This window comes from Struthio camelus, chromosome 19 (genome assembly GCF_040807025.1).
Source record: "Struthio camelus isolate bStrCam1 chromosome 19, bStrCam1.hap1, whole genome shotgun sequence".
In the NCBI taxonomy this organism is placed as follows: domain Eukaryota; kingdom Metazoa; phylum Chordata; class Aves; order Struthioniformes; family Struthionidae; genus Struthio; species Struthio camelus.
The window spans coordinates 14,919,060-14,944,291 of record NC_090960.1 but is presented as its reverse complement, the minus strand read 5'-3'; the positions used below and the strand labels follow the sequence as shown (position 1 = coordinate 14,944,291).

The following is a 25,232-nucleotide window of genomic DNA, read 5'->3' as shown; positions in this document are numbered from 1 at the left end:
GTGTCCTCTAAATTCTATTTCAAAAAGGCATACAGGATTGAAGAAATTTAACCTGAAAAATGACCAATTGCAAACGAGATACATAATTTAATATAATAATGAATAATTAGAGTAGATTACTGGAAAATGTAATAAATTCTTACTCTTTAGCTGAAACCTTTGAGTTAAAATCTGTTGTCTTCCTAAAGCACAAGTTATGAGGGTTGACTACATTCAGTCTTTAAGAAATAATAATATTCTCCCTTGAGGAACTCCTAGTTGAAATCTCATGGTGACAATGAAACAGGAGGTCTGATTAGGCCACTTAACAGTGGCCCAAACACTTTGAAAAATATCTGAGGTAAGATTTTTAATTTAAGAAATTTAAATAAGGAAGAAAAAAATGTAAATGTTAGTAAGAATTCAGAATAATAATAAAAATACAGCAATTACTTCTCATTATTTCTACGGAAAGATTTCTACAATTTTTATTATTTAGACATTATCTAGAGATTGATGAAGGACTAAATAGTACAAGTCAAAGTCAATTGCACATTTTGTGCAATTTCTCATTCACTTTACACTGGTGGAGACATTTATTCCTCACTTTCTGTCTTCTTGCCAATTTCCCGGCTTTTTGCTCGGAGCTTATTGATCTGTGACTCTGCAATGTCAGCCCGCTCTTCAGCTTCCTCCAGCTCGTGTTGGATCTTGCGAAACTTTGTGAGATTGACATTGGACAGCTCCTCCTGGGGATAAGAAGAGATTCATGAAAACCAAAAAGCTATCAGTTCCAATTTTCCTACACTGGGTTGATGTACATGCGATTTAATAATGGAACATGAAGATCCAGAATGCCACTTATCACACACAGTTTGCTTGGAAACTAAATGAGGATGATCAAATCCTTGGTGGTTTCTACTTTAGAAAGCTCATTAAAACTACTTTAAAATAGTTTTTTAAATGTTTTAGAATAATTTGTTCTTACTGTAACACTACATTGGACATGCCATGGTATTTTGTCTTTGCATAGCGAAAAAAAAATCAAAGAGTGCAGATTAGCAGGTAATCCTCTCCAGTACTTCTAGAGAGAATCCAAACAAATAGCTTAAATAGATGGCAAGACTTTAGATGTGCTTAACAGTATATGACAGGAATCCTTCCCTGATATGAGTGCTAATACTCTTTAAAAATAGTCAGTAATTATATGTAATTACAGTTATTTCCATTAAATCACTTTCTAGTTATTCACCATCATAAAATTATATATTACAGTATTTGAAGGTAATGCTCTTTTTCTAAGAGAAAAACAGATGTGAAATAAATGAAGTGAAAGAAAGGAAAGAGAGACCTGCTCCCACAGTTGTTTCTCTGAGCCTTCCGTACTTTTCACAGTGATTCAACAACAGTCAGAGAAAATGTATTCTCTACATCCCTGAGTAGTTCTATAAAGCACAGCCAGAAGATGACAAAAAAGTTGAGGGTTCAAACAGAGTTGGACAAAGGAAAACACCAACACAGAATTCCACCTCTGCCAGAAGACGACTAACCCTGCTCACAGTGACACTTACAGCCTCCTCAGCTTGTCTCTTGTAGGATTTCACTTTCATTTGTAGCTTGTCAACCAGGTCCTGCAGCCTGAGAATGTTCTTCCTGTCTTCCTCGGACTAAAGAGAACAAGCAAGAGAAACACTTATTTTCCCTTCCTCTTTAAAAACCCTCTCGATGAAACAGAGAGAGTAACATTCCTTGTAGGGTATTGCTGCCCAGTAGAACAGAATTGATAAGTTGGATCCTCCTAACATAACAGGAAAAGCAAATTCTCCTATATTCTTTGATTTCTCACTATCACCTTGCTAACTATGTAACTGACTGAGAAGGACAGAAAAAAAAAATCCATAGCATAGGGCTGCATTTTGACTTCCTGGGCAAAGGGTAAGTCAGCGCAGTGAAGATTCCTGCTTTACCTGGTAGGTCAGCTCCTTCACCCTCCTCTCGTATTTGCGCACACCCTTCACGGCTTCAGCGCTGCGCTTCTGCTCGGCATCCACCTCCCCTTCCAGCTCCCGCACCTGCAATGAGAAGCCCATCCTTGCAGCCTGCCCGGTGGTGCCCCATGGAACGTGCTCCCTGATGCACAAATACCTGCCCTATACGCACCCTGGCCTCCAGCTTCTGGATTTGCTTCTTGCCTCCTTTCAGCGCCAGCTGCTCAGCCTCATCCAGGCGGTGCTGCAGGTCCTTCACCGTCTGGTCCAGGTTCTTCTTCATCCTCTCCAGGTGGGCGCTGGTGTCCTGCTCCTTCTTCAGCTCTTCTGCCATCATGGCTGCCTGGAGAGTGAAGGAGCAGAGCCGGTTTGGGACAGGGGACATGTTGGGGCAGAATCCATCCACCACCAGCAATGAAAGGAGGCCCCCAGCTCACATCTGTGATGGCCTTCTTGGCCTTCTCTTCAGCATTGCGGGCTTCCTGGATCGTCTCCTCCATTTCACTCTGAATTTGGGAAATGTCCGTTTCCAGCTTCTTCTTGGTGTTGATCAAGCTGGTGTTCTGTGCAAACAGCATCACATGTTTGTTTTTGTTAGCTCATAATATCAAATTAAGAATGTTACAAGAATTTGAGTTATTTCAGATATAATTCTGTGAAAAATTGATCCCACAACTTTTTCTATAAAGTTTATTATCATTGAGGAGCCATGCTTTATTTCTCTAACAATTAGTGCTGTTAATCTGAGAGAGAGTACTTATAAACAATTTCCCTTAAGCTCTGACAAATCTCATCAACTGAGACTGGCTAAGGAAAGGAATAAAAATAGTGAGGGGAATTAGAGAAATGTGTTCTCTTTAGCATGAAGAGGGAAGCACTAATACCCTCTCATTACACTGAAAAAAGTTTGCAATGTAGATGGGATGAATTGCTTCCAGAATGTTTTTACTGTGTGAAACCAGACACTTTCCATAGATTTAGGCACTTGACTGTTAGGTGACTGTTATGACATGTAGCTACCAGGAATTCATTCTCACTCTCTTGAGCACATTTTTAAAGGAAGCATATTTTTAAAGGCATATGAGGCTTCCCTGATGCTACATCTGAAATGACAAGGAATGAATGTTGCTGTACTTTCACAGTTATAGTCCCTGTCTGCACAGATTGCAGACTATTTGGGGGCGCCACTAATCAAATCTGGTCCCTGAGACTAGGTGTGTTGCCGTTGGAGATTGAACGAGGATGCAAAGACGGTAGAAGCCTGAGTTGCGTCCAGTACAACCTGGGAACATAGACGGTGCCCACAACCAGACCTGGGAGTTCAAAAGCAGTCCTGTGTTTGCTAGTTGGATGGTCACCAACTTTCATCATCATACTGCTTAAATTTAGCACAGAATCAGGATACCAGCATTTTCAACAAACATCTCTCTTAGTATCATGATGGTTACTTCAGAAAAGGTTAAACACGTCTTCCACGCTGAGCACTGACTGGAGTAAACCATATAGCATGTGCTCCTACTAACCAGTGTTGACATTTCTCAACAAGTCACCTCACCTGGGCATGGAGGAGCTGCACACGCTCACTTGCATCCATTAATTCCTGCTCAGCCACCTTTCTTCCTCTCTCTGTCTGTTCCAGGGCTGCCCGTAGCTCCTCAATTTCAGTCTGCATAATGTTTGCTCTGCGCTCCACCATGGCCACCTGCTCCTTCAGGTCCTCCTGTGTCCTGAGAGCGTCGTCCAAGTGTATCTGGGTATCCTGTAGGGTGAATGAGAGAAATTATAAGCTGGCTTAGGGACTTTTGGCAATGAAAATGTAAGCTAAGTGATTTCTCCATGTGCATCTTTTATTCAATGGACCTTGAGTGCTCCCTGTGTGTTTCTCAGGTTCTTTTGGGCCTCTGCTGCCTGGCGATTGGCATGGCTCAGCTGGATTTCTATTTCATTCAGGTCTCCCTCCATCTTCTTCTTCAGCCTCAGGGCATCATTCCTGCTCCTGATCTCTGCATCCAGGGTGCTCTGCAAGGACTCCACAATTCTGAGGTGGTTTCTCTTCAGCTGGTCGATTTCCTCATCTTTTTCTGCTATCTTGCGGTCAATCTCAGACTTCACCTGGTTCAGCTCCAGCTGGATGCGAACAATCTTCCCCTCTTCATGTTCTAGGGAGGCCTAAACAAGAATAAATGAGAATTCAGTGTTTGTTACAGGACAAAAGTTGAACCTTAGGCTTTAAATATCATAGCAATTGAGACAGTAGTCTTCATTAAAGCAAGTAGAGAAGAGTACTGTGTTTCAGATCTTTACACTTACAGATATCTTCACACTTTTCTACATAATCTTTTTTCCTCTTGTCTGTGGGAAAAATTTCACTGTGTTTATAATGGGATACAGGTCCAAGACTTTTAAGAGATCAATAAGTAATGCTGTGTACCTCAGCTTCCTCCAGAGCGGCCTGGATTTCAGATTTCTCCTGCTCAACCTGCTTCTTCACTTTCTCCAGCTCATGAATGGCCTTTCCTCCCTCTGCAATCTGCTCCGTGAGGTCAGCAATCTCCTCTGTAGGGACAGAGACAAATGGCAGGGTCAGGCATTGAGCAGGAGGGGAAAGGCCCTGCCACCCCACGGTGACTCGCACCCTCGCAGCACTGCGGGCAGGGACCCATGTGGGGTGGTGGACAGACAGGCTTGTGGGAAAGCCCAGTCAGGAGCAGAGCGCCCGGGACTTACGCTGCAAGTTCTTGTTCTCACGCTTCAGCGTTTCCAGGTGGTCCAAGGACTCCTCATAGGCATTCTTCATCTTAAACAGCTCCGTGCTGAGGGAGCGCGACTCCTTCTGGGAGGCTTCCAGCTCAGCCTGCGTTTCCTCATACTTCTGCTTCCACTCTGCCAGGATCTGAAGAGCAACAGGGCCTGAGTATGGACGTGGCAGTCATGAGGGGATGCCCCGTCCCCAGACCACAGGGCGGGAGCCCAGGTTACCTTGTCAAAGTTCTTCTGCTTCTTGTCCAGAGCTGCGCAAGCAGCGTTTGCTCTTTCCACGTCGATCATCAGGTCCTCCACTTCATTCTGCAGCCGCTGCTTTGTCTTTTCCAGGGAAGCGCATTTGGCGTTCACGGCCTCAACGTGTTCCTCCGCTTCCTGCAGACGCTGTGCCAGCTTCTTCCTGGGAGATGGTAAGCACAGCTCCCAGTGAGGAAGCGCTAGGGAGCCTGTGGTGTGCAGCTGGTATGCTTTTCACAGCAGGATGTGTAGCCACTTGGCAGCGTGAGATCCCCTTTCACGCACAACGCAGGAGCCCTCCCGATGAATCATCGTATTCCCAGGTCTGATTCCCAGGCTCTATCAATGCCTCTGCCCACTGTGCACACCCTACATAGCCTCTCTCTGCCGTCCTCTGTCTCATGGGCTTTGTTGCTTTTGCCAGCCCTCGCTGTCTGTAGAATATGTTTTCCCTCTTCCTGCTACCCCACCCCAAAGGACAGCATTAGCTTCTTCACAGTATCTCAGTGGTCTCTTCAGACTTCCCCATCCTCCCCACATACTTGGCCTCCTCCAGTTCCTCCGTGCGCTGAATAGCATCTGTCTCGTATTTGGTTCTCCATTGGGCCACTTCACTGTTGGCCTTGGACAGGGTACGCTGCAGCTCTCCCTTGGCTTCCTGCTCCTCTTCATATTGTTCCCGGAGCAAGTCACAGTCATGGCGTGCAGATTGCAAGGCGTGGGCCAGGGCATTCTTGGCCTGTGGGGAGACAATGGGATTGGGACAAGGAGTAGCTGTGTCCTGGGAAATCCCCTGACTGAAATGTTATCAAACACTGGATTATTCTCCTATGGGAATGATGGCAATCCACCGGATGAGAAAGGAAGAGCTGGGAACTCGCAAAAGAATTAATGAACAGACTGGAGGGAACGGGGAGCAAAGCCATCATGAGAAGGCTTGCACTGAATTACCTAAGTGGGGCTTTTCTTCCCTCTCATCATGGGGGTTCTGCAATTTTCATATGTGTCTGAGGCATCACTTAGACAGAAGGAATAGTGCTCCAAAGACAGATTTTGGAAAGCATCCTCACCTTTATTTCTTCCTCTAAATGCCTCTTGAGTTCCTCAATCTGTTGGGTGAATGCCTGCTTGCCTCTTGACAGCTGAGAAATCAGAGCATCTTTCTCCTCTACCTGGCGTGAATATTCTCCTGCAAAGGTCCAGATAAGTAAGAGAATCTTTATGTGACTGATCTAAAGGTGATAACCTTAATAACTAAATGCCCATGAACAGTATTTTCAGTTAATTTTTTTTAATTGAATCTTAGATAGTGATACCCATTGATATCCTCTAAGTATGCCAGAGAATTTCATCTTAGAGGCCAGGAATAACAAATATCATACCCCTTCTTTGATATCTGAGCAGTCATGCTGTATGTTTGCACTAAGTCCAGTGGTTTCCTGAAACATTAAGCTTACAGCATAAGTACCACATGTTGTGTGTGCCCAGGTAAATTACTGTCTTCTCCTTAGCTTCTCCTGCGAAATAGCATGATGAAGTCCAGGTTATGAAATAGATGAATTCTTCCCTGAAGCATTATTCCATTGGTGGAATATAGGTTGAATATCCCTCACAAAAATAGCCCAGAAGAGAATCATGACCTGACATGACTTTAGTGCTATGGGCTGAAGTCAAGCAGCATTAATAGAATGGTATTTCTCATTGAATGGTGATTTCCTTCCTCTTGGACTCAGTATTTTCTATGCATTTCATAGAATCACAGAACTGTTGAGGTTGGAAGTCACCTCTGGAGATCGTCTAGTCCAACCTCCTTATTCAAAGCTGGGTCAGCTATAACAGGTTGCCCAGGACTGCATCCAGTTGGGTTTTGAGTATCGCCGAGGACAGGGACTCTAAAAACTCTGTGGGCTGCCTGTTCCAGTGTTTGACCACCCTTACAGTAATTTTTTTTTTTTATGTTTAAATGGGGTTTCCTGTATTTCAGTTTGTGCCCTTTGCCTCTTGTCCTGTAACTGGATACTACTGAGAAGAGTTTGGCTCCCTCTTCTTTTCTCCCTCCCATCATGTATTTATACATATTAATAAGGTGCCCCCTTGGTTTTCTCTTCTCTAGCCTAAACAATCCCAGGTCTCTCAGCTGGGATTAGGTTAGATGCTCCAGCCCTCTAATCATCTTCATGGCCCTGTGCTGTACTCACTCCAGTGGATCTATGTCTCTTTTGTATTGGGGCGCTCAGAACTGGACACAGCACTCCAGCCTTGGTTTCATCAGCACCAAGTACATGGGAAGGATCACCTCCTTCAGCCTTCTGGCAACACTCTTCCTAATGCAGTCCAGGATGCTGTTGCCTTTCTTTGCTGCAAGGGCACTTCTGGATCACGTTCAACTTTTACTCCAGGACCTCCAGGTCTTTGTGACCTCTTTTTGATCTCAGGTCTCTTTTTTAGACCCATCATTTACACTGTTCTCCTAAAAAACATAAATATCTTACCAGCCTCTGTTTGTAGCCGTGCTCTTTGAGCACTCATGTCATTAATTGTGCACTGATGCTCCTCCTCCTTTATCTTAATCTCACTTAGCTGATCTTCCAGAGTGCGACACATCTTCTCCAGATTTGCCTATTTGCATTAGGAATAGGGTGAAAAATACTAAATGATTAGTTGTTCAGTACACAGAAAATCACAAAAAAAGAAAAAGTCAATGATTTAGGAATATGTAAGTCAACTCTCTCAGAAGATGGATGTATCTTACTATAAAATTTGTATTCTTAATTTGAGTATTTGCATAATTAATTAACATGTACACCTACTTTTTGAAAGAGAAATTGGATGCTGACATGCTGCATCATGGGGAATTTTTTTTTTTAATTCTGTTCGGCACTTACTGATTATGTCATTAAAATGCTTAAAGGAGGAAAAGAGAAATAGGAAGGAAAAAGGAGAGGGCAGAATTGAAGTAATTTTTATTTTAGAAGAACGTGAAAAAACTGATAACTTCAGTATCTTTCATTACAATATAATTTTCTGAACCAAACAATGGGAGCCCTATAGTTCCTTAGGCTAGGTGCTTCAGCTGTAGTTCTCACCAAACACACCAAACACACAATATTGTACTAATACTGAAATAGGTAAACATGTTGTAAAGTGTAATGCTTTGTTTTAAAATGTGATTAATTTAAATATATTAAAATATGAATACTTCATTATGTTCAAACTGCTATGAAGAAATATTGAAGTACCTTGGCTTTGGAGACAGACTCCATGTTACTGGCCAAGTCGTCAATCTCCATCTTCAGCTCACTCTTCTCCTTCTCCAGCTTCTGCTTGACACGCTGAAGGCTGTCTATCTGCTCCCCAAGCTCAGCTGTGCTGTCCGCATGCTTCTTCCGCAAGGCGGCGGCTGTGGCTTCATGCTGCAGAGTGGCCTCTTCAAGGTCCCGGCGCATCTTCTGAAATTCTGCCTCACGCTTCTTGTTCATCTCGATCTGAGCTGCCGTGGCCCCCCCTGCTTCTTCCAGGCGCTCACTGATCTCCTCTAGCTCCCTGGAGAGGTCAGCCCGATGCTTCTCTGCTTTGGCCCGAGAGGTCCGCTCGGCCTCGATTTCCTCCTCCAGTTCCTCAATACGGGCCTGGGGAACATTAGGCACCGTTCACACCCATGCCCTGCTCCTACCTGGCCTCTGACGAGGCCTGTGAGAGAAGGGTTGGAACAAAGACTTGCCTGCAGCTCCTTGATCTTCTTCTGCGATTGCACGCCCAGGGCTTGCTCATCCTCGATCTTGCTCTGGGTCTGGCTGATTTCAAAGTCTTTCCTTTGCACAAAGCAAAACTTTGTTTGTTAGAGCCCAACGGAAAGCATATGTGCACCTGCACAGTGCAAAGGTGCCCCACAACCACACTTACTTCTTCAGTTTCTCATCCAGCTGCTGCTTGTCGTTTTCCAAGTCCATTATGGTGTCATGGGCCAGCTTCAGGTCTCCCTCGAGTTTCCTCTTGGCTCGCTCAAGGTCCATGCGCAGTTTCTTCTCTTGCTCCAGGGACCCTTCGAGCTAAACAGAACAAGGCCGTGAATGCTCTGCCAGCCAGGCCTAACTCCATAACTGTTTTTACTGGATGTGTGTGTGCTTACATCATCCACTTGCTGCTCCAGCTTGGTTTTAGCTTTGGTCAGCGTATTGACTTTGTCCTCTTCTGCCTGCAGGTCATCCAGTGTCTGCTGGTGGGCCTCTTGGAGGGCTTTCTTCTCTTTTGTCAGCTTGGCAATGTTCTCATCCAGGGCTGCCATCTCCTCAGTGAGGTTTTTCACCTGTGAGAAGAAGGGAGCAGGTGGTAATTCAAGCAAGTAGCTATAAGTGTGCTGTAACAGCACAGCATTGATTGCTGGATTGTGAGTGACAAGTTCTCTGTTATACCTTGTTTTCGGTGGCATGCTTTTCCTTCTCAACCTTAGCCAGCGTTAACTCCAGGTCATCGATATCTTTCTTCAGCTCTGAGCACTCGTCCTCCAGTTTCCTCTTCTTGGCTGTCAGCTCGGCGTTCATCTCTTCTTCATCTTCTGCTCTCTCCGTCAGCTCCTTGATTTTGGCCTCGAGCTGGATTTTGGTTTTGATCAGCTGGTCACATCTTTCCTCAGCATCAGCCAAACCATCTGCTTCCTACACAAGATACATTTAGTAGAATGCTTTACATAATCTTATTCTTCTTATGTCAGGCTCATAATTATTCTTCCTCCTGATTTTCAAGGAAGGAATCATTATTTTCAAGGTAGCCTTGCAATGACACTTTCAGTTCAGTTTCAATGACAACTCATTATCATAGGAATATCTATTTGTCTTGGATTGCCTCTAGCCCTGAAGTTAAAGTTATATATTTTTAAATATCACACTTTAAATTTAAATTCTGTGCAGTTTTGTTTTTTTAAGCTTTTTCCCTTAATTTAAAAGCCAAAGGGACTAGCTGTTAAAGCTCATTGCAAATTTGTTATTTTTTATACATTACACCTTTGACTTTTGGTGTGGTTTTCCTTCATATTTAATAAATTACATATGTAGTGTTTAAAATAATATTCTTTTGGAATAAGCTGTCTCTTATTGGGATATGTGGAATTTTTTACAGGGCATTATGAGTCAAAAACATTAGCAATGCTCACAGCCTGCACTTGGAGCTGCAGGTCATTTTTCTCCTGCAGGAGGGACACCATTTTCTCCTCCAGCTCCTTCCTCTTTGCCTCAGATTTCACAAGCTCCTCCTTGGTTTTCTCAAACTCTTCCTTCATGTTGGCCATCTCCTTCTCTGATTCTGCGCTCTTCAGCAAGGGCTTGATCTTAAAGAACAGCTTCATCCATGGCCAGTGCTTGACGTTCATGAATGAACGAACATTGTACTGAATGCAGAAGATGGACTCCCTGAAACATTAAAACATATTTTTGTTATATTTGTGAATATATATGTATATGTACACACACACACACACACACACACACACATAGTTTTATATATCATAATTATACATGGTTGAACATATATACGTGTGTGTTTGTGTATGCAGTTATGTGATTTTTTCAAAGATAAGTCCGAATGGCAAGTTCTATAAATCTTATGAATTTCCAAACAGAATTTCTTTATTCGGGTAGCCCCAGGAGATAGGTTCACTCATATAATAAATACTAAGTAAAAACTAAAAGTTACTGAATCAACACCTAATCAGTTCTAAGAAAGCTTCCCAGTATGCATATCAAACTTTTTCAGATTCACTCCTACACTAAATTTTCACTACTTTTGTACACCATTTACAGAAACAGGTGATTTATGGGACAAGTACAGACAGTGCAATGAAGGTTCCTTCAAAGAACGCAGGTTAGTTGGCACAGAGCTAATGAATTCACATGATGGATGTAGTAGCTCAGGTCTGAAAAGTGGTCCAGCTGTGTTAGCAAAGCATAGTGCTTGAGAATACAAGCCTATCTCCCAGAAAGGGTAATAAGCTCAATACAGCGTGTCATTTCAAAACTTATTAAGAAATCTCTCAACCAAACTCCCTAGTGTGATGTAGAGATGGTCTCATCTCACTTCTATGGCTGAAGAAAAGGAATACCTCCAGAAAGTGATTTGGTCCATTTCAGGACTGTTATCTAAGAGAAGGGGATATACTTCTGTTTTAGGGGTGTACATTTCTCCCCTTGGACTATAAAGGTAATCTAAAAAGACTAGATATCTGATTTTTGGACATATTTACAGAATTTAGCAAAAAGTAGCACAAAAGGAGATACAAGTTGAAGACTGCCATCTTTTTCCTAAAACAGAGTTTTATACTCCTAGTGCAAGTGTATACTCCCAAACACACATATACTGGTAAACTGAATTAATGAGAAATAAAAGTTCACTGAGAAGCAGCTCATCTTCACTTTTGTTTATAACTTTGATGTGTGGTGAGAATTGGCTCAACAGGCCAAATACTGTAAATATCAACCTCCTCTCCATCATTTTCTTGAACTCCACTCTCATCAGGTACCCCCGGCACATGGCTTGTGTGCGAGTGATGAGCTGTGCCAGCTTCTCATCTCTCATCTCCTCCAGGAGTCCCAGCAGCCCAGCTTTGAAGAATACCTTGAGAAAGGGAATATTGGAGCACGTCACTGTCAGGTGGTGCAAAGCACAGACACACAGTATGTGAGTCAAGGAGTGTTTGTACCTTGGTGTGACCAAATTTGTACTGGGTGTGGTCCACGTCAATGGAGCCAAGGAGCTTCTCAGAAGCCTTCTTGCTGTCAATGAACTGTCCCTCTGGGATAGCGCTTGCATTAAGCACCTTGTACCTGTGGGAAGAGGTAGAAAATGAAGATCAGATTCCTGAAAGCTTGGTCAAACCTGCACCAACTGATGCCATAGTTAACATTCCCTGCAGAAGGATCAAGAGTCGAAGAGGTGCATAGCCTGAATTCTCTTCCATTGTTTAGAAATGACATTTTCATGGGTAAACATGTTTTTAGGAAAAACTTTCCTCTTCCCTTAGTTCAGCAATTCTTGGCACAGAATGGAAACTGATGTCCAGGGATAACAGCATGCCCTGTTAGCTAAAGTCTTATCTCCAAGTGAGAACTCTATGAGCAAGAACAAAACATATGGGAATGAGAAGTAATTCTTCATCCAGAATGGTGGCAGAGTATAGCACTGCAGTATTTTTCAGCTGATTTTAATAATATAACACATGAGGATAAACAAATTTCACAATTTTCACTTTCTGGTCCTTCTTATAATGGTAAATCCTCCATTATGGTCTAGATTCATTCTCCATAGTGTTGGGAACTAAAGTTAGAAACTAAGACCTCCTAGCCTTCCCCAGAACAGGAGACTGACTAAGGCTTCTTTAATTCCAAAGACAGAAGCACCACTGGCTGAGTTATATAATAAGCACAGGGATATGGAATCTCCTGACATGATTCCCTCTTCTCTCTTTTCCTTCCCCTTTTCAGCCAGTAGAGGAAGAAACAAGATCTTTTGATTTGATTTGGTTTTCCAACATTTTAGTCTCAAGTCTCTTTAGTTTCTTTATTTCTATTTTGGTGCTCATGGCTGCAAGTCATCTAACTTTGCTATCCAAAAGGTAACTAAATTAAAATTAGTCAACTATATTTCAGGATAGTTAATTACAAGATGATTTATCTCATACTAAAAGATGAATCAAGAACAAGAAGAATTCATTGCCCTCTGAAAATGCCAGTTCTTGTTAGTGAGAGAAAAAGAAACTGGAAGACGTCTGACTAAAGACAGGTATAATAAACCCCTCCCATAGCTTCCACAATAATTAAAATGGTTAAGTAATGCAAATTATTCATCAAGGATATGATGGGGGATAGAGAAGTAGAGTCTGACCTTTGTTTAAAGTCAGCATAGAGTATTCTGCTGGGGAATCCTTTCCTGCAAATTCTGATCCCTTCCAGCACACCATTACATCGCAGCTGGTGCAGCACCAGTTCATGCTCCATGGCACCTAATGAATGACACCATGAATTGGTACTTCATTGTACTGCACAGAAAAGAATAGATTCATCACAGTAAGAGATGTTTGAACTTGAACAACTTACCAGGTGTTTTTGTTTCATTGGGAATGAGACATCGCACAAAATGAGGGTGTGTACTTCGCAGATTGCTCATCAGCTTGTTTAAATTTTCCTATATGATCAGGAGCAAAGATTTATGTTTAAAAATGTTCCCAATGATTCAGTGGGAATCCTTTTTATTAAGAAGCACAAACCCTTACCCTTTCTGAATATAACTGTTTTGTATACTAGATCAAGCTGAATTGATTGACCTGAACTGAACATTATCGTCTTCTTTTTTTTTTCCCCCATAAGTTAGTAAAATTTGGAATGATTAGACTACAGTACCCGGAAAAGAGCTGAGACAGTCTGGAAAGAAGAACCCTTCTTCTTGCTGCCCTTCTTGCCACTGCCACCACTCTCTGAACAATAATCATTTTAAAAAAAGAAATAAAAAACAAAAACATGCAGTTAGAATTTGAAGAACTTGTGTATTCATCTTATAAAATAAAAATGCAATAAGATAAAAATTTGCAAATGCCTGCAGTTTTTACAGTTACTGGAGGAGGTTTAATTTTCCAGACAAAAAAACTAGTGACTTCAAGCTGAAGTTAAGAAAAATGTAAACAGGAAATAAAATGCAACTTTTTCACACTAAAGTGATTAAGGAATTAAATAACTCACTAAAGAGTGAAATAAGTGCATCAACATCAGGGTCTTTATATATCATTACATCTAAGGGTATGCCTAAATTTAGCAGCATTTCCTGGGTTTGAAATGCTTCCCTTGTATATTTGGTAGGAAAGCCCCCTCTTTGTAGAAATCATTTGGTGACATCAGGTAGCCCGTGTTAATATTGTAGTCCTACTGTCTAGTCTTAAAACTTTCACATCTGTGAAGGTCTCAAGGGAAATATAATATCTTTTATTAGACTAGGTGACTGAGTTTCAAAAAGTAGACAGAGTTTTGGGCTCACACACCTTTCATCATGTATCTTCAGAAACTTTCTCTTTTTACAAAGCATGTTTCCCATATATTTTTAAATCACTGTGGTTAAAGTAATACTATCATAATTGATTTTTGAAAATGTACATTTTACAGTTTAAAATATTATTGCAATATTTTTTTGCGGTAAATTATAGTAGAACTGATTTCAAAGTAATCACCTGCTTCTGCCCCACTAACAGAGGCAAAAAGTAAGGCAAGTGTCCTCAGAGATGATTTCTGGTACAGCCCCACAACAGTTTCATTCAGGGGGTCCTTGTTCTTCTCAAGCCAGCCAGTGATGTTGTAGTCCACTGTGCCAGCATAGTGCACCAGTGAAAAGTGGGCCTCAACCTTGCCTTTGCCAGGCTTGGGCTTCTGGAAATTGTTGGACTTGCCCAGATGCTGGTCATAGAGCTTGTTCTTGAAAGAGGTGTCAGTTGCCTTGGGGAACATGCACTCCTCTTCCAGGATGGAGAAGATGCCCATGGGCTGGAAGAAATAGCAACACAAAAAGAAAAAAAAACTGAGGAAATGAGAGGAAAAGATAATGCATATGAGAGAGAGATACGGAAGACAAACAAAAATGCCCCCCACCCCCAAAAAAAAAAAACCCTCTTCAAAATGTCTTCTCTCTTTTATGTTTGCAGAAAGGATGTGTTGTTAGTGAATGTACTATCAGTTATATGAAACTAACCTCACATATCAATTTCAAGGTTTTAATGTAATAAAGATGCAGCATGTAGAAACTCACGGTGTATGAGCTAGTTGAAGCTGAAAATTAAAATGAGTGAAATAAGCAGCATTTAGATGTAAGGAAGAAATAGTTTACAGTTCCAAAGTGCTACTTCTTGGAAACAAGATAGAACAATTCTTTAAACATCATTAAGTCAGAAGCTGCTCAGTGCATTGAGTCACTCAGCATGCATTAATAAAACACATGCATTCCAGTATGAACTTTAACATAGATTATTGGGACCAGGACTGAAATGTTTCCCCCCATGAATCAGATCCACTGCTCTGCAGAATCCCATAGGCGATGATGTAAGTCAGAGGGCTAACCACCTCCTCACATAGAGACACACATAAATATACATGAACTGCTCAGAAGCCAGAAAAATCATGCAATATTGTGCATTAGGTTTTAGTGCCACACATTAGAATGGTCAAATTTTGAGCACAGAAAAAAATCCTTTTAAAATTAAAGAATTATTAAGTGTGTAGGGCACAAGAACCTTCTCAATGAGCTCAATGCAGGCAGCCAGGTCCATCCCAAAGTCAATGAACTCCCAGTCAATTCCTTCCTTCTTGTACTCTTCCTGCTCCAGCACAAACATGTGGTGGTTGAAAAACTGTTGCAGTTTCTCATTGGTGAAATTGATGCACAGCTGCTCCAGGCTGTTGAACTGCAGAATACAACAAGATTTAGTTACTTGAGAAGTTCTGTTCCATGAACACTTTGCATCTTCTAGTTGGTTTTACTTTCAACTCGTTAAGGACTCAATGATTGAAATCCTCAATTTCTACTCATGGAACTGGCCAAGTGACTGGGGCATTCCATCCTCTAATATAGTTACACTTTCAGATCAAGACTTACCAACACATTTTTAAGCTCTGAAACAGTTGCAGAGCTTACTCCAAGAGGTTAGTCATGACAGCTGGTCTGCTTGGATTTGTCTGCACTGCCAGTCTAGTCCCAAACACTCAGAGGGAATCTGGCCTCAGCATTAATGAAATCTTCCTTCCAGATGACAAATTTTAATTCCATCAAAATCAGGATTTTTTGTGCACAAGTTGTTAAACATTCTGATATCACTTTTTAATTAAATTGTCATTTCTGCTTGCCCTAGCAGAAATATGTAAAATCTGCCACCCTTGTGGCTTAATAAATACTATGAGAACCAAAAGAAGCTGTGTTATTCCTACAGAAATGTAAGGATTATCCAGAAAATAATAGGATCCGTAATGATAAATAGAAATATTTCAGTTTCTTAGTACCCCTTTGAAGAAACTTATATGAAGACTCTGCTCTTACATCAAAGATTTCAAATCCAGCAATGTCCAGAACACCAATGAAGTACTGTCTAGGCTGCTTGGTATCCAGCTGTTGATTGATACGAACAACCATCCACAAGAACATCTTCTCAAAGACAGATTTTGCCAGGGCACCCACTGAATTGTATACCTAAACCAAAGGGAGTAGTTATCATACAGAGCAAAAGAGGATGTCCAAAAGGTTGAATTCAAGCTGTATGTTTTCTATCATCACTTATTTCTTACTTGTTGCACAGTTTGACCTTTGGTCACGTATTCATTCCCGACCTTGACTCGGGGGTAGCATAGGGCTTTGAGCAGGTCGGCTGAGTTCAGACCCATCAAGTAGGCAGCCTTGTCAGCAACTAAGTTCACAAACACACAACAGGATCAAGTGTTAGCTCTCCAGTAGAAACATCTTTTAGTAATTCAGAATGATTTCTCTAGAAGCCACGTATGCTTTAAGTCAGATACTAATAAATTTTTGTACTTTTTCTTGATTTACTGATTTTTTTTATTTGATTGAGATTATTTGTAAATGTAATGATTCTTCCAAATCATGGAAGAAAAGGGAGGGGAGGAGATGGAGGAAAAGCCGAAAGAAGAATCTCTGAATCTTGAGTATTGAATAAGTACAACTGCTAGATTACCGATTACACTATGTCATCACTTCCCATTTTCTTATTATATCAAATAATAACTGTATCATCTTTCCCATTCTCTCTTATACCAAAGATGATGGAGAGTACTGTTTACAGTACTGTTTACTGTTTACCATTTATGTGAAAGGACCAAATCTCATTAAAGGATATATATACAGAGGCTGATTTTCAGATACTTCTACTAGCTCTAGGTCTATGTATATTTTTTGCTAGAGAGAACAAGGAATGGAAAAAGGACAGAACTGGAACTCTACTTTTTTCACTTTTGTAGAGTCCTTTTTTTATTTTAATAATTAAATTCCCACTAAATCTATCTACTATACTCTTTTTCCAGAATTCTTTCCTTTGTCTATGTTCATGCAGTGATACAGCTCAGATTATACAAACATGAAAAAGGGTGGAGAAAATGGATGACTATCTGGTTCATTTAGGATGGGGAAGGAATAGGCTCAGGGCTAGGAGATGAAAGATAGGTGCCTATTGCATTTCATTATTTCTTTACCAGAAGAGTGATCTATAGAATACAACAGCAGTCTATAATACCGATCACTCTTGCCATTGCTTTTCTCTAGTCCCTAAGCCCCTACTAAGCAGAAGTGAGGATTCAGGCCACAGTTCTTCCTTGTACTATAGTGAGTTCAACTGTGTATTTTGTGAGTACCTTCAGTGCCATCCGGCTCTGCCTGCTCCTCTCGTTGTTTCTGCTTAAATTTCAGGTTTCCATAGTGCATGACAGCCCCTGTCAGCTTGTAAATGGCCACTTTTTCATCAGCAGTGAAACCCAGGATGTCAATGGCACTCTGGCAAAGGAATCCAGGAAGCAGAATTGTGTGATGAAATATTCCAGTATGAGTATCATGATTTTTGTCTTTTATCATTTGTGGGTTTTAGTCTTTCTGCTAATTCCTTCAAGTTACTTACATCTGTGGCCATCAGCTCCTCCTGGTCATCAATGCTGGGAACAGTGATCTCACCTTGACTTACATATGGGAAATCATACGGATTAGTTGTAATCAGCAGCATTTCTGAAAACAAAGGAAAGGACACCCATGAGCTCTGTTTAACTAAATATGAAAGAATTACATATTATTCAACATTCAGAACTACAGATTTTTCCTACCAATCAGCTCTGGCTTCTTGTTAGACATGATCTGATAAAATATGTGGTAGCTTCTTTCTGCCTTGAGCTGGAAAGTGACTCTGGACTTCTCCAGCAGATCTGGCAAGGAAGAGAGGAGGAGTTAGGCACAAGCAGTGCACTGGGGAAGGAATGTGTGAAGGAATATAGACAGTCAAGGAAGGTGTCTTACATGTTTCAATATCAGCAGAAGCCAGTTTCCCTGTAGCACCAAAATGGATTCTGATGAATTTACCCTTTGAGGGGGAAAAAAGCTGATAATGATATCCAGAATTGATTGTACTCTGTTTCCTGTTTTAGAAACACCTCTGGGTATTTCCAAGCAGGTTTTCAGGTTCATAATAGGTACATTTGGTTAACTTCTATTGCAGGAATGTAGATATCTTTGCATTTAAAAAAAGAAAAAAAAAAGATGATTTTGACCAAAAAAACAACTCACAAAACGCGAGGAGTTGTCATTCCTCACAGTCTTGGCATTTCCAAAAGCTTCCAGCAGTGGGTTGGCACTGATGATTTGATCCTCAAGTGTTCCCTAAGACAGAAATATTATTGTCATGATATAGCTCCTAAATAAAGCTGAAAGCTGGAGGGTCCTATCCCTCACCTGCATTTTTGCCTCACCAGGAACTCACCTGCATTTTGCCTGCCTGCTGTGGCTGCTCCTCCTTCTTCTTCTCCCCACTAGCTGCAATTGTTGCAAAGTACTGGATGACACGCTTTGTGTTCACAGTCTTCCCGGCACCAGATTCTCCGCTGTGAAGCCAGAGAGAGAAGCAGAGAACGTATGGTCAGGCAGCAGGTTCCACGGCACAGAGCAACCGCGCAGAAACCCGATCAGGGAATGTACGTACGTGATCAGGACTGATTGATTCTCACGATCTGTGAAAGAGAGAGGACAAAAGATTCTGTTAGCAGTTGTCTTGAGTAACATTGAGCTGACTGAAAATAAAGCTGGGGCTTATTCAGAAAGTGTAAGCACTGACTCACAGAAGAGAGTACCCGATTCCAGACCCAAATCTTTACAAGTCCCAGCAATAATAAACATAAGCTCAAATAGATGCATATAACTATGGATGCACTTGGTCCTCAGACCAACTTTGTATCTATATGCCCTTCACATAGTTCTCTTCGGGAAATCTAATTGAACTACCTACTCATCTGCAAAACATAGAACTATATGGAATTATGACTCTGTCCCAATACTGCAAAAGCATAGCTGTGCGACTTAAGCACTGTTTCTTCAGTGGGGGAGAGTAGAATTTGGCACAGTAAAGTGTAAATAATACGCAGTGCTGGATCCGTGTGTGGTTCAGGTTCATTTTATCTCATACGGCTCTGTGATGTCTGTAGCTACTTTGCCAGATTCCCCAGTAAGAAGAGTCTGGAACTTTTTTGTTTTGATTGCTGTGAAGGATACCAAGCACTCACCAGTTAGCATGAACTGATAGGCATTGTCAGAGATGGAGAAGATGTGGGGAGGAGCCTCCTGGCGCTTTTTGCCTCGGTAGGCCAACACCACCTCTGGGTTGTACACCGGCAGCCACTTGTAGGGGTTGACAGTGACACAGAAGAGACCCGAGTAGGTCTGTGAGGAAGGGAGACAGCATGTTGATTTTGGAGGATTTAGAAGAGCTGCAGATAAGGCAGAAATGAATAATGTTCTGGGGAAACTAGGGTAATGAAAGAAATGAAAGTGGAGGAATGACCTGTCAGAAAATGTGTTAGATGTAAGATGTGACAGGGGAAGGAAAAAGGAGGAATGAAGGACAGGCTGGGGATGGAGGGAGCAAGGGGTGAACACATTGGAGAGAAAGAAGAGACAGAGAAAGGAGGAAACTGGTTTGAAAGGAAGGTCAAGAGTCAGGAAGCGCTTCAGAGAGAATGAAAGGGGTCTTCAACTGCAAAACAAGAACCTTCTCTTTCTGCTAGTACCTACATAGATCATCCAGGCTGCATAACGCTCTTTGAGGTTATACAGCACAGCAGGCTCATGGAGGTGGGTCATCATGGCCATGTCCTCAATTTTGTCATACTTAGGAGGGTTCATGGAGAAGACTTGATCTTCCTTCACGGTCAGAGTCTGCCGAGGAAAATAGAGTGTTAGCTCTAAGCCCAAAGTGTCAGCTAAAAGCTCAGAGTGGGAATTAAATATTTTTTGCAAATGATACCATTTACTCACTTCTCCTGCTTCGGTCTTGACAGTGACCCTTCCTCCTTCTTTGCTCTGGATTGTGCTTTTCACATAGGATTCCTTAGCATGTACCACAAAGACTGATGACTTGGCATCAAAGGGCTTGTTCTGGGCCTCGATTCTCTCCTTTTCTGACTTTCGGAGATAAGGAGCTGCCTCCCCAAAGATGGCCATCTCAGCATCTGTAGACATGGCTGCAGTTAACTGAGAGTAATGCAGCAAATATCTGTGAGGGTAGAAAAAACATTATAGCAGTGCATGATGGAGAAACACTCACACAGCATAGTAGATTTCCATTGTGCTCTGGTATATGTATCAAATAATCAAATTCTTCATTTTTCTGCTGTGCTAATTCAGTATTTTATTCTTAAATTTTCATTCTTTTATTTCTGTTTTATGTATCCAGGTCTCTAGGTCCACTGGACCTAGGCATTTTCAGACGAATGTTTTCCATATTTTTTTCATTTGTTGAATTAAAAGGGTAAACAGATCCTTTCCAAGATTCCAAACACTGCTTTCACTAGACTTTACAGTTTTTGGAATTGTAGAAGCCCTCCTGTCCCTTTTGTGTTTAACACCTCCGAAACTATGAGATATGTTTACAATGAAAGACTGGATAAGGCACAGTACATTTGATACATAGAGAGCTAACATTATTAGCACTTCTCATTAAAGACATTGCCTCAGGATAAATTGTCAAAATTGTCAAATTTTTCAATTATTCTATAGATCCATTTGCTAACAAGAATTATTGATATTCTCTGCTTTGATTGTTTTATAGTGTAGACTGAGTAATCTTGCATTCATTCATTCCTTTTTCAAACCAGAAACTCTGCTTATTATTTCCAACCTATAAAGTCTTGGTTGAAAAGTCTCCTGCAATGGTGAAGCCACCATAATTTAGATTTATTGTTCCAAAACTAATATTATTTCAAATTTATCCTTTGGTTTTCTGTTAATTTTATCTAGCTTCATCATCTACCTTTTGGATTTTGAGTAGCTTTTCCTAATAAATTAAAAAGCCCATTTCCAGCAGATAGTGTCAACCATGGAGGAAAGTTAGATGAAGTCTAAATATTTTGTTAGCTTTTCCTCAAGAAACTAACTTATTCACTTTCATTGCACAGAAGATAGATATCCTTGATCTTGACTAATTTTTTAAACTCTTTTCTGAGCCCGTTCCTGTTTATAGACCTCCTTATTGAAATATGGGCAGCCTAACTGAAATAATATTACAATATCACAATACCTTTGCACATCATAATACTTTTTCCACTCTATTTCACCATTTATACATGAAGAACTTACTTTGCCTTCTTAACCAGCTAAGTCTGAGTTCATAAAAGGCACTTAGCGTTATCAACTCAAATGCATTCTAAAAGTCACTGGCTTACCAGATAAAACCTCCTGTTATAACCATAGCTGATAGTTCTGTTTCTATCTGTAAGATCTTTTGCTTAGTTATGTTAAAATGTATGAGTGAGACCATTTCACAAACTGATTAGGTAAGTTTTTAAAAAGTATCAAGTCTTTCTCCAGTAGATTTATCATTGCCTATACTGTCTCACATTTTTTTTTTTTCAAAGTAGATTCCTATAGGAATACATAGAAGTCTTACATTAACAAAGTTACCTATCAACTTATATTGCCTTTTTGTTAAAAAATAGTAATGACAAGTATAAACCCCCCTGCATTTCCCAAAATGACAATGATTTGGTTTCACAATATAGCTATTTTTAAGTATTTGATGGCTATATTCTCTTAGCAGTTTTATGTGATTTTTCCTGAAATCAGTGTCACACCAGCTCATATCCACTTATTCAAAGCATGCTGATTGTCTTCTTTAAACATGGTAGCTTATTGACATTTTATAATTCTGAGATAAATATTTCAGTGCTCAAATGTTAGACAAAATTAATATGAACAAATAATAAACATGAACAAGGAAAAAATGGATAATTGTTTGGTTCAAGAATATATTTCATCTGTGAACAAGTAATTAGAAATTGAGGTTTTCTTCTGAGGTCCATTCTTCCTTAGCTTATGACATAATATCTGGAAATGCAGGAAATCACTGTGGGAGAATTCTAGAGAAAATGTAGTAGTCAGTACTTCTAAGACCAGAATCTTTGAGAATCTTGCCTATTATGGGCAATCCAGCCCAAATATTTTACTATATTTATTCAATGGACATGAATATAAGGCATACAGGCATTGCCAGCACACCTATGTAGCAATCCTACCATAGAGCATCTCTCTTTCTCCCTAAAGAATGAATAAATCAGGACCTTACCTTTTGTGAGACCAGACAAACTGCTTGCAGACTGGAAGCTGGTCAGTACTGTAAAATAGAATTAGGAATCTCCTTATTACTGCTGCACAGAGTTCCACAGAAAAAAAATTATAGACTGAAAACATAGATGCCTTGAAAGCAGATTGAAAATTCCAGCTGACATTGGCAGTCCCCCATGGAACGAATGCTACAGCCTGTAGGAATGCCGTGGTACTTGTGGAATGCAGGGCCAGTTGGCCTCCATCCCCCACCGCCCCAGTCTAAAGCCTCTATCACTCTTACCGTAGAGGTTTCTGAGGAAGGACAAGACACACAGATCCCAGGGGACTTTTATAGGGTCTAATCTACATACGTAGCAGCCACCTCCTCTTTCTTAGGTCAAAATATTTTTGGCAATCTCAAGTCCTAGCAGAATTTCCATTCATATTAGAAGTGAATGGATATAATTAGACATAACAGGTCTGTGAATCAATTTGCTATAAATAATTTGACAAGAGAGGATGCGAAGAGGGGGAAGCAGGAGGTTGTGCTAAAGGTGATGAAAGGGCCTGCATGGGCACTGCAATCTGTGGGATGCTGACCTGAGTAGAGAAAGTGAGGAGAATCCAGTGTATTGTCACAGGCAACATGTAGGAATAGAGAGGTGAAGGGGGGAGCTATTGTGTGGCTGCAAATGCTCTGAATCTGCAGTGTGCAAAAGCATTAGGGATCCCACTTGTCAAGCAGGGTCATTATCAGAGGAAGGGAATCCCAATAGAGGAGGAAGCATCCAAACAGGAACAGAAATTACAGGTGGGAGAATCAAGGGATGATTTGAATAAACAAGCAGCATAAAGGATTGAGGATAAATGAAGAGAAGGCGGGTGGGTGAGTCTGTAGGTACTGACAAGATAGGATTCTAAGATTAAGGAGGAGGGAGTAATTAGGTGTGTGATTTCAAGGGGTAACATCAGGTCACGATGGACACAAAGACCAAGAAAAGGGCAAAGCAGGAAAAACAAGTCCAGAGTTGGAGACAGAAGCCCTTAAGTCTGAAGTCACAGAGTTAGATCCTGTAAGAAAGGCACAGCAAGCCTCCTCTGTTGTTTGTGGCTGAAGAGTTTTAAGGACCATATGAACAGGGCTGTGGAGCTGTTGCACTAAAGTTAGACACATACACCACTGAACACAAGAGAGCTTCTGCCCATAATGAAGTGGTTCAGAACTACTTTGTGCAGGACTGGTGTGCTAGATGCTGACATAGGATGAAGAGTGAATAAATGTACTTTCCAGAGGTAAGCAACAGCCGTGTCCTACGCTGGTTGGGAAAAGAGAAAGGCAAGCGTTGTTACAAGGAGGTGAACCCAATGCTAGTACGTGGAGGAGGCCATTTCTGCTGTGCTAATCGCTGGGATGTCCACCACACAGATTAAAGAGGTAGTTACATACAGGCTCTTCAGTAGCACAGGAAGGGAAGGGGAGAGGAGGGGGGGGCAGTGGAACCCTCCAATTCATTAAGAAACACTTTCAAACCCATGCAGACAGACTTTGATTTTATTTCTTTCCTGTTTAGCATACTGTCTCGTTCCCTCTCTTCCCCCCCACCCCCCAACCCTTAGCACCACCTGCTGGGCTCCACTCCCTCTTAGTGTCACCTACTCAGAGGTCCAGATAAGAAAGTGAGGAAATTCCTTCCTCCTCTTCTCTCAGCTGACTGTGTCTCTGTGATGGCACAACAATCCTGGGGGTGGAGAGGAAATTGTAGAGGCTAGCTTTACCATTTGGAGTAAATCCATACTGCAGAATAAAAGACTGAAGCCTGTGGTTTAACTCAAACAGTCAAACAACACTTCTTCCCTGGCTTTAATGCAATTACACTGCTGAGAATGAGAATCTGCTGTGAAATTTCAGATAGTTCATCTAGATCAAAGCTCACTACAACTGAAAGAAAAATATATTTCAGCATACAGTTTCTTCACAGCCACATCTTATGATACCAGCATAAAGCCGCCAGCTTGTTAAAAATGTTCATTGGTAAGATTTTTTCAAATAGAAAAAGAAGCATACATACCCTTTTCAAGCCTCAAAATGATGTATGAGGAATACTTTTTCAAGGTATTTTTTAAAATTACACTGAAATTGAATATTTTCACAACTTGCAACATTTTGATGATCTTATTCTTTTTCCTTGCTTTTGTTTGGATTTCTTTTTTGCTAGTCAATATAACAGAATGAAAAGTGAATACTGATTTTTAGTCTATATTCACTCTTGCTTTTGCATCTTCCTTTTTGCCAGTCTAAGAGAGCAAAGTTTTCTTAATTTTGGAAAACTCTGTAGCAGCCAAAGAAAAACTGAAACTGTGACTTTCTGGGTTGCAAAAAAGAAAAAGTCAAAATCTAAGAATTTTAATTGTAGTAGCTTGTAAATTAAAAAAAAAAAGGCTTTTTCATCCTCCAAAGTGTCAGGAAATCTTTCACTTTAAATAAACAATAGTTTCATTTTAACCAGGCAGAACAAAACCAACTGTGACTTTCCAAAGTCTTTCAAAAAGAGTAGTTTGGCACTTTCCTACCAGCTATAATATTCTCCCAGGGCCTCCCCTCCTCCACTAAATCCACTGCAACCTCCTTCCATGTTACCTATACAGGTAAGGCCCTCCTAGCATACACATGCATTCCCATTTGTTCAAATTCTCCATCAAAAGCAATCCTTCACTTCACAGCAAACAATATGTAGACACATGCAACATCTACCTGTGAGCTAGATGCCTGAGATCCCCTTATTGGTGATGGAGCTCCAGGTGATGGAGTTCCAAAAACATTTGCTTCACTCCAATAATACATCTGTATTGGGAGTTTAGACACTCAGTCCACTCATCTGCTTATTTGCTTAGGCATGAAGATGCCTAAATGTAGATATTTGAGTCTGGCATTGAATCTCATTC

General features: G+C 41.0%; 1 protein-coding gene across 2 annotated transcripts; it reads right to left on the bottom strand.

Moving 5' to 3' along the window:
- Window positions 1-22,607, bottom strand: LOC104148463 (myosin-1B). Of its 2 annotated transcripts, XM_068913842.1 has the most exons (40): window positions 22,591-22,607; window positions 22,309-22,356; window positions 20,004-20,241; window positions 19,761-19,904; window positions 19,253-19,409; window positions 18,676-18,703; window positions 18,457-18,577; window positions 18,264-18,356; window positions 17,997-18,060; window positions 17,807-17,905; window positions 17,608-17,711; window positions 17,348-17,486; window positions 16,271-16,389; window positions 16,026-16,175; window positions 15,226-15,396; window positions 14,173-14,482; window positions 13,355-13,428; window positions 13,052-13,139; window positions 12,840-12,957; window positions 11,659-11,782; window positions 11,437-11,573; window positions 10,117-10,372; window positions 9,380-9,622; window positions 9,097-9,273; window positions 8,871-9,016; window positions 8,689-8,779; window positions 8,207-8,596; window positions 7,460-7,586; window positions 6,038-6,156; window positions 5,510-5,706; window positions 4,947-5,130; window positions 4,695-4,860; window positions 4,399-4,523; window positions 3,828-4,136; window positions 3,523-3,726; window positions 2,405-2,530; window positions 2,140-2,310; window positions 1,947-2,051; window positions 1,551-1,646; window positions 1-728 (listed from the first exon to the last, which is right to left on the bottom strand). In XM_068913842.1, exons 3-40 carry the CDS (start codon window positions 20,205-20,207, stop codon window positions 576-578), a joined length of 5,829 nt encoding a protein of 1,942 aa, XP_068769943.1. In that variant the 5' UTR covers window positions 20,208-20,241; window positions 22,309-22,356; window positions 22,591-22,607; the 3' UTR covers window positions 1-575. The 2 variants fall into 2 exon arrangements, with proteins under 2 accessions (XP_068769943.1, XP_068769942.1); XM_068913841.1 differs by lacking the exon at window positions 22,591-22,607 and having other exon boundaries at window positions 22,309-22,500.
- Window positions 22,608-25,232: the final 2,625 nt, after the last annotated feature.